The 10138-nt window shown below is 39.8% G+C and overlaps 1 protein-coding gene across 7 annotated transcripts; it reads right to left on the reverse strand.

Annotated features, from left to right (window-relative positions):
* Positions 1–1413: 1413 nt before the first annotated feature.
* On the reverse strand, positions 1414–9385 carry klhl11 (kelch-like family member 11). 7 transcript variants are annotated; one of them, XR_003445208.2, is made up of 4 exons: positions 8508–9385; positions 5687–7419; positions 4877–4951; positions 1414–4694 (listed from the first exon to the last, which is right to left on the reverse strand). XR_003445208.2 is itself a non-coding variant. In XM_027176908.2 (2 exons), exons 1-2 carry the CDS (start codon positions 9131–9133, stop codon positions 5838–5840), a joined length of 2208 nt encoding a protein of 735 aa, XP_027032709.2. In that variant the 5' UTR covers positions 9134–9385; the 3' UTR covers positions 1414–5837. The 7 variants fall into 7 exon arrangements, 1 of the variants encoding a protein (XP_027032709.2); XR_003445206.2 differs by having other exon boundaries at positions 5580–7419; XR_007143632.1 differs by lacking the exon at positions 4877–4951.
* Positions 9386–10138: the final 753 nt, after the last annotated feature.

The raw sequence follows: 10138 nt of genomic DNA on the forward strand, positions 1-10138 counted from the left end.
ACCTGAGTTAATTTTTATTTTATTGAAATTGTAGCTAAATAACTGTTATTTAGGCCCTGATAAATAAAAACACACAGTCTATTTAGTAGAAGTAGTCTATTTATTGTAACTATAATTTCTTTTAATTGTTATTTATTAATAATAGATAACAGTGCATGCTGTATGTATGTCTTAATATTCCAGCACTCTAAATGTGCTGTGTCCAAAAGTGCTGTGTTAATGGTCCAAACGGTTCAGTATCTGTATGTGATATAAACTACATTGATAAAAATAGTCTGTGATAAAATGCAGACAGAAGCACAAGTTTCATGTCATTATCTCTACACAAGGTGGAATATCAGTGCAGCTGCTTCTGAATTTGGGGACATCACTACTCAAGAGGTTTAAATTCCCTCTTATTTGTCAGAATTACAATTACAATTCATTAAACATGAATTTCTAAATGTAACTTGTTTCTACAATATTAACATATCAGTTTATTTTGTTGACATAATCATTGACATCAACAGACACCAACAATATTGTTTATACTATGTTTACACTTTTAAATCATCTGTTAAAAATACAATGATTAAAAAACTCTTTCACTCCTGCTGAACTTAAATGTATTAGTTTTTTAAAATATGCTATCAAAATAAAAGCGATTTGAAAAAGGTTTGAAAAGTAAAGAACCCCCTTTGAAGAGTCTAGACATGTAAACAGTGTAATCACAGTGTAATGTTTAAGCTTGATTGTAGATTTGATTTCTTCATCAATCTCTTTGTGTCTCAACATTTTTTAAATTATGATCATGTGTAATATTTGAACTGCTTCTGTATTTTATATTAATGCTTCTACTCTGAACAAGATAAAGTGGTTACTCGATAATTAACTAATAAATTAATAAATCTGATGTTTTTTTCTCCATGTTTGTAGCTTCATATTTATATTAAAAAAGACACAAACACAAACCTAAACTCACATATAATAAGGACACTGTACTATAATTTCAATACATGTTGCTCTTTCCCTGAGAATGCATTTAAAAAAGCTGCTAGCTAGCTAGCCCTTATCCATAATGTGTAACACACTCACCACTAGTGCCACTTATGGACATTTCATCTAATGTCTCCATCTCCATGCGGGAATTCATTTTAGCTGTGCGTGCCCTTTTGATTTAGTTCAGAGGTTTCCATGTCCTAAACGCACGGCTGTATCATTCCTTCCTTCCATTGATGATGTTTGAAAGTCAGACTTTGATTACATAAAATAGCGAGAGCTTGGTATCTCCCACCAACAGATCACAAACTACCTGGATGTCAATAACTACCATCCAAATATTTCATTAAAATAAAAATGAGCAAAACTCGGATAAAGAAGCTATGTTTCTATGTACTATATCACTCGGTATCGCTGTTTTTCCTTTTTTTTTTGTTGAGAAGTTAACTAAGGATTTAAATCTCCTTTACAAGGCATAGATAGTCATTTAAACGAACTTTAAACTTTGTTTTGTTCCAACAGCGATTGTGCGATATCAGCTTTGTGTATTTCTTATTTTTAGAATATAGAATCGAATGGAAAATTTACATAATTTGAAGCATAATCAAATAGTATAGTTAGTGTGTCAGGAATGATGGCCAGTGGATGTCTTGGTTTTGTAAGTCTCTCATAGAAACAGGAAGTAACAATAATCAGCAGACTGATTAAATTTTATAATCCAACTGAATTTTTCTTTTGGAATATGATTTATAATTCTTGAACACCAAAAGTAAGAGCAAATTTCAGGCTTTCGGGTTGAAGAGTTTTACCTATTGAAGCAACTATGATCTCATTGGCAGTACCTCTCTCTCCAGGTTTTTATTTCAAATGAGCTGGGGGGTTTTTTCTGGGGCCATTTGGACAGGTCCATTGAAGGATCATTGAACAAACAAGGGAATAGACTATTTCTCTTAGGTTCTGCTGGGACTTAAAGTTAATTATATGAATTAAATCTCTCTCTCTCTCTCTCTCTCTCTCACACACACACACACACACACACACACACACACACACACACACACACACACACACACACACACACACACACACACACACACAAGAAAATCAAATGTTTTTTGTATTTTTTTATCTTTTTATTGCAATCCACATCTTGCTGTGCAATCCTGCTAACACATGCAAAGCAAAATATATAATGCAATATACTGAGACTTATAGACTTCAATATATTATAGATTATGATCTTTACAGACTTTAAATTATTTCACAAAAGCATCAACATGATCAATTTCCCTTTTTTTTTTTTTAAACATATCTGGCACATTTAGGCTGGCTTCAGACACAAACACACACACAGTCTCACATACATACTCTCTCTCTCTCTCTCTCTCTCTCTCTCTCACACACACACACACACATTCTCAGTCACAGTCTCACACACTCTTGCACACAGGCAGGAACTTCTTTGGACTTGTTCACTGTAGCAGAAGACAGACATCTCAAAAACGCTTCAAGGTGGTTTAGCACCAGAACTGTAAGCTGAATATCGTCCCCATAAGCTAGTTTCTTTCATTTGGAGTGTAAAAGGATTTCGAACGAAATTTGACGTATGATTTTTTCAACTGTAGCTCACAGTATCAACACATGGCGATCTGAAGGACTGAAATGCAGCTGCTTATTATTAATATATATAATAGCAACACTCCTGAAATCTTCAGAAGTCACAAGTTCCTATTCTGTTCATTTGATCTCAGTATAAACATTTTACTGGTGCAGCAATCTGTACATTTTTGCTCACAAAGGTAGATTTTGCGATAAATCATTTTTACATCTACTCTCACCATCCGTTTGATGATCACATGATCAGGCGCTAGTGCTGCTCTCGCTCGCTTCTCTGTGTAACACTGACTCATTTAACATGTGATCGATTTCATTTAATCATAATGGCAATGCTTTTGTTGGAACACAGACGTTTAACATGTTGAGTCGTCATATTGTTGGAAAAAAATACAGACGCTGAACTCATTTTGTGCTGAAATCTGAAGAACAAACAGTAAATCTCGAGCCTAAGATTTAAGGACAGAAGAAAAAAAAACTAAGAAATGCCTGAGAAGTTTCTCAAGTCACATCATTATTATTATTATTTTTTTATCAGAACCTCCATAAATTCACAGCTGTTTAAAATCAGATGCTAAAAAAAAACAGAAATCAAATGACTGGATTAAAAATACTTCTTTGATGCTCATGAATTATATGAAATATTTAAGTGACAGTAGTGTGAGTGCACTACACACTCCGCACCGCTCACACACTCACTTTGTCACACACTCGGCAACACTCCCTCCGCAACACCCACATGCACACACTCGCTCAGACACACAGAAGGAATGTCGTGTTTACAGTCACTCAGATCACTAGCAGGTGACCAATTGCTTGGAATTGATACTAGCAATTAATCATTTGATGAGTATGAACACATCTGTACAACAGAATAAAGCTGTTTCTCACACATTCATGTGCAGTTTGAAAAAAAAAAAAAGAAAACCAAGAACAAGAATTGCATACAAAAGTGTAGTTTTGCTACACAGGGGGGGAAAAAGTGAGAGTGTTAGCATCTCATTATTATCAGCAATAAAGCTTAATTACAAGAGAAACAGCTCGCTACGCTTTAAAAAAAAATCAAAACATGTTTTCACAAGAAAATCAATGCATTACTGCAGGAAAACATCGGATTCTCATGAGAAATTCTCCTACACATCACTATAAAAACTATAACGTTTTCTCAACAGATTTCTCTCTCTCATAATAACCTGCTTTCTGATAACAACATGTTTTCTTGCAGTAGTGAGATGTGTTCTTGTAATAACATGAATCTCAGAATGATGAGACAATGGGGATTTCTTCTCCTTGTGTGGCAGTGATGCGTTCAAGGTAACAATGTAACACAAACCGCCGCTAACACACATTGTGAGGTAGAACCTAAAAGCTGACTCATGTAATGCTGTAAGACATAATAATTGTTTAACATTGTGTGTCATAATTGTGTTCTGTACTGTAATTACCGCATCCGCCACGTCAACCGACTTCCTCCTCACAGACCTGTGTTGTGTTAAAGAGCGGACAATAAAGAAAGCAATGAGTACGGTAATGTCACCTAAGTCTGTTACTTAAATACCACAAATCTATCGGTAGGTTTTTAAAATGGTGATTTGCAAGAACAGGAACAAAACCAGCTCACGTGACATCTGAAGTGTGAATAGAAAATTGAAAGTAACGAAACTGCCATTGACACAAATGAGGAGACGTAAACAAAAAAGGTTTGATAAGGTCACATAGAAACACAGCCATAGCAGCAATAATGATTAAGACGCCAAGAAGACAAGTAAAATTCTCTACAGGTTTCAAGTGCAGGACCCAATGAGTAGCAAAAATATGCAAATCAGGAATGTGGCAAAGTGCAAGACATCTGATTAAGTAAAAAAAAAAAAAGGTATAAATTCTAACATTTTAGTCATCCCTCCTAAGATGATATAAATTAAGATACAGGACACTCGTAGTCAAGTCAAGTGCGCAGCAGATCATTACAGACCATGATGCTGGTTCTTCATCTGATGCTAAATTAAGGCAAAAAGCTGAAGCTGGTAAAGTGATGCTTCACTGACACCATGTACAGCTACGTATATGGGCGGTACACATGAGCTTGGGGAAATCGGACGTTCCTGTACAAAAAGAAGAACAAAAAGAAATAAATATGAAATATTCAGACCTGCTGACTATTAGAGGAATAGCGTGTAGCATTACACTGGACGATTTGATAAGACTGCTTCACAAATCACTTGTTCAAACGTGGTGTTTCTACACAAAATGTGAAAAGGTTGTCGGGTCTGAACACGTAGCTCACCATGTATTGGGTAATGACTAAATGTTGTTCGCTCTTTATTGCCCTCTATTGGCCGGGTGGAGCATCAGACAAAAACTATACAAGAAAATAATAGAGAGTAAACAATGAAACGTTTCACTATACATTATAAAATATACACAAACTCACATTCTTAGCTGAAACTGAAAAAGCTACAGCCTGACTGTTAGATCAGAGCATTTCATGGGCTTCATGGACATTTTCATTTTTTTTTAGCATGAAAATTCACAGAGGTGATGCTATTTCAAACAGCCAATCAAACACGGTACAGGCACGAAGTAATGCTGTACATCAATAAAGGTGGACGACAGTGACAACATCAGGATTTAAACTCACCATCTCTTGACATTTAACTATGTTTAGAGGTTGTTATTGATTTTTATGAGGTTACCTAACAATCTAAAGGGTTCTTGAGTAAATTTAGAGAATTTTCAGCTTCTTAAAGCGATGGCTTCCATAAAAAGCTTGACAAATATTGTACACGAAACACAACATGAAACCCGTAATGGTGGAATGTAATTGATAGCTCAGCGTTTGTTGTCGCCCCCCAGTGGCACTAATTAAAAACACGCGATTATCACTGACTGCAACAGTCCAGCCTGCTCATGATGCTCTCACTGTGGCTTCCATTTCATTCCCAGAATCCAAAATGTTACCAAATAAATATACACAGAACTGTTAATACACTGAAAATGGCAGGACTCTCCTCGTTCATCTGTGCCTCGGTGTGGAGGACATTTTCCAGCATCTGGCACCATCACTTTCAACACAATCACAATCAAGGTTGCTGACCTCTGTTTCCTCGGTGAAAAGATGAAAGCTGGACCAAAAAGATGTTAAAAGTATTCACGAACTCATAGCAGCTCCTCATCACTACCGGGCGGCCCGGAGGACTTTCTACCTTCAGCTTGGACACAAAACACCACCATAATTGTTTGTTACTTCAGCATTCAATCTGGGACTGCAGCTGCCTGCGCAGGGTAAGCGTGCGCCGATGAAGCTGCTGCATCTGCTGCATCCGGTCACGCTGTCTCGCTAAATTCTGAGGCATCGGATACCTCTGGCACCCATACAGGAAGCGGTAGGGGATCCGGACATGGCATGCGGTCGCCCGGCAACGAGGCTGTGGCATCGGAGGAAGCAGCATCCATCGTTTCCTCTCAGCACAGTACCGGTAAGCCTCTTTTCGGTACTGCTTGTCCACGTCGTCACTGTTTTTCCAGCCGCCAATGACAAACACATCGTCTCCGAGGAAGCACACGGCAGCTCCTTCAACACTGGTCACCTCCGGAGGCAGGCTTTCAAGGATCTCGTCTGAGATTCGAGCACTAATTTTCTGCCGTGCAACTTCATCTCGAACATTAGTGTAACTTCTCGGGCAGCAGGACGCGGTGTGGTAAAAATTAGTGGATGACACCGCCATCTGGAAGAGGCAATAATTGTCAATCAGGGGCAAAGAATCAACCTCCTGCCACTGACGGCTCTCAGTGTCGTAGCGCGTTGTCACTGTTTTCAGCCCATCATCGTTGTCTGTATCAACAGGTGTCCTTGCCGTTACATAAACGTATCGATCTTCGACACTAATCGCTTTAACGTCTCGCAAGATTTTTGGTGCAGATTCCAGGTTGTGCCATTTGTCCTGCTCTGGTTCATAAACACTTACATCCTTAAATCCTGGGCTGAAATTCCCGTGCCCTCCGATGCTGTAGAGGATATTTTTGACACATGTCAATCCGAATGAGTGCTTACGAGTCGTGAGATTGCTCACTTGTTCCCAAGTGTTGCGATTCGGGTTGTATCTTTCCACCGTTTTGGCGAATCCAGGCTCCATCGATCCTGCGACATAGACATACGAATCCGTAACTGCGATCGCGTGGCCATCAAGGTGATTATGGATGTGTGGAAGGTTCACCCAACGATCTTCATACACGAAATACCCAACACACTCGCTCAGATAGTCGCCTCCTTCCGAAACGCCCCCGACCACCATGATGACGTCCATGTTTTGTCCGAATCGAGGCTGGAAAGCAGCCCAGAATTCTGAGTCGGACGATGACTTTTTATGGTTCTCAAAACGGATAGCGTGACTCTCCACGGCATCCGAGACGAGTTTGAGACATCCCTCGTTCCGCGCCACGAGCGGTTCATTCTTCACCACCCTTGTCAGGTAAGTGGGCTTGATCTGAGGCAGCCTAAGGAGGCGGAAAAGCTCCTCGAAGTGCCTCTCTCTGTCCTCATTGCCCCGACGCACCCACTTGACAACAGCATCAAATAAAACCTCCTCTGAGTCAACGGTAATCTCAGCATCACTCAGCCAGTCACGCACCAAGTGGAACGGGAGCGTGTAGAACTCGTCGTCTTGGATCACCCTGTGGAAGTTGCGGCGTATCATTTCCGCAGCACGTAACGCCAGCTGATCTAGCGTGTACATGTGCGCCAGGCTGTGCACGGCTACGCAGTTTGCCAAGCTCAGCTTCCGCTTCAGGAAATCGCCACAGAACTCCTTCAGCTGCACCAGCAGAAACCTGGTGGACCAAAAGAAAAAAATTTCAGAATCAAAACAAAATGGGATCATCAGCGTCCACCAGCACAGGGACCCTTGGATCTAAACGGCCCCTTAAGTAAGCATTTTTGTCTGGACATTGGTGCTTGGACAACTAAATATAGTGTTTTTGATGATGTGGGTCAATTATAATTATCAATTATAATGAAAAACAAATGACGATGATCTTGCTATGGCAACAAAACATACTGTCTTGGAATTGATATATTAATATTATATTCTTGTATCTTCCAGTCTGGATGGTTGATATTCTCAGCAATTGGTCATTTTATTGGAAGGTAAAAGACTTGTGCTTGTGCTAATTAAGAGATGTAATCTGTAGTTATAACTCAGCACTATCACAGCTTTATATTTTCTACACTCTTTGTAATATGTAATCGTTACTATAGTAACAGCACATTCACAGGAGCTTGTGGTGTAAAACTAGGAAAATGGTGAATCCTTCTCTGGTTAGAAACATGTATGTTTATCAATTATGGAAGACGTCTACAGACTCTGAGGTGAAGCGATAACTTTAAGGTGTGTTAACTCAATCATTTTCACAGATCTACACTCAGATACGCTCACTGACCACTTTGTTAGGAACTCCTGATTCATGCAGTTATCTAATCAGCCAATGAGGAAGCAGGAGGATTATGTATTAAGACCAAACAGATACAAGTAAAGAGTTTCAGTTAACATTCACAACTAATTGAAAAATGAGAAGAAACGTGTTCAACGTGGTTTAAAAGTTGCCAGGAACACAGTAAAGCAAGTAATCATACAATGCTGAGCAGAAAAACATCTCATAAAACACGACACACTGAAGCATGAGGCGGATGAGCTACAAGAGCAGAAGTGGCAGTCTGTCAGTTACTACTAAGAAGATTGGAAACAGCAGGTGAACGATTTCTGATCTTTTACTGTAACCTATGAGCACGGGTGACATGATGATGATGATGATGATGATGATGATGGCAGTGATATGTACAGCTTTGACAACGCACTGCACCTTTAAAGCAGATAAGCAGCAGATTCTATACAACAAGGTTATACAGGTTCAGTTCTCACCTGTCCGCGAGCTCCAGAACCTCGTGCACGTTGCTCGTGCTGACGCGGATCTCTCCGGTGTACATGAACTGCACGACGCTCTCGACGGTCTCGCGCTCGGGCCCCGCCTCGCTGCTCCACTCCTTCATCTCCACGCGCCGCGACACGGACTCCGCGAACTGACCCCCGAGCAGCGGTGTGAAGTAATCAGTGGCAGCTGCGAGCACGGAGCGGTGCGCACCGAGCTCGTACCCACCGCCCGCACCTTCTCCTCCTCCTTCTCCTCCTCTTCCTCCGCCGCCACTAAACGCTAACGTGACGTCGCAGAACAGTCCTAGCTTCCGCTGCTCGTTCTGTCGCCGCACGAGCTCCGAGCAGTGCAGCGCTGAAGAGAATTGCTCGGCATCCTCGGGTTCACCGTCACTTGCCAGAGCCGCCGCCGCCGCCGCCGCTGCCGCCGCGGGCCGGTGCGCCTCCTCCGCGCTCGTGCATGAACTCGAACCTGAGCTCCGGCCTGGATTCGAGTTCGTGCTCGGGCTCGAGTTTGGTGCCGCCGCAGCCATGTCGCGCGCCTCAGCGGGTCGGAACCGTAACAAACGCGCTAACTCGGTTCGGTAAAGCAGACTCAAACACACGCACACAAACATTAAACGCCGTAGACAGGCGGAAAAAAGCGCACGCGCATACGCAACACGGGTGACGTTGCCATAGAGCTGAAACTGGCTACTTCCGGAAGTGAAAGTGACAGGTCATGAATTAGCCCTATATTTAATAATTTCTTTAACCATAATGCAACCTGTCGTTAGCGTGACTTTTAAGTAATATTTATACAATTAAAATAATAATAAAAAAAAGAAAGAAGAAGAATTATACAATTTGATCAATGACTACTCTACCCACAATCCTCCAGTGGGTCCCGTTGCGTTACTATGGAAATGTCACTCTAGAATGTTATGGGCAAAATAAAAGCTGAGCCAACAAACAAACAAACAAACAGACAGACAATAAATAAATATTGTGAAAATAAATATATTACATTTTGTAAATGAGATCAAGTCGCCGTGTATGACGTTTCAATATTAATAAGCCACCATTACTTTTTAATTTCACAAATAAAAACCATGTCTATTTTGAAGGTTTATAAACAGGGTTTATTAAGTAGTATTAAAGTGCTTTTTTAACATTTGTCAATAATAATAATAATAATAATAATAATAATAATAATAATAATAATAATAATAATAATAATAATAATAAGCTGGCACTATTAGGAAAGGAGTAGTTTGTTAACGAACAAATTCAAAATTCCACTTCCGGTATCAGTGTGACGAGATCCGCTTCACAACTTTTTTCATCATTCAATGTTCTTTATTTTGTTAAAGAAAAAAAAATTCCAGAAGAGCAAACACAAATTTTATACAGAAATTAGTATTACTAAATCGTTCATCTTTTCTGACAAAAAAAAAAACATTTGTGCCTTTATCACTGAACTATAATGAAGAGGATTTTATGTTTATGTTTAGTCTCCTCAGTGTGTATTAAATGTTAAGCCTGATATTAGGTCCAAAATAATAAAAAAAAAAAGATAAGTCATTAGTAAAGCAAGGAGTTAAGAAAAAGCTAGTCTCAAATAGTTTTTAGGTCAAATATTT

Source organism: Tachysurus fulvidraco, chromosome 8 (assembly GCF_022655615.1).
Source record: "Tachysurus fulvidraco isolate hzauxx_2018 chromosome 8, HZAU_PFXX_2.0, whole genome shotgun sequence".
Classification (NCBI taxonomy): domain Eukaryota; kingdom Metazoa; phylum Chordata; class Actinopteri; order Siluriformes; family Bagridae; genus Tachysurus; species Tachysurus fulvidraco.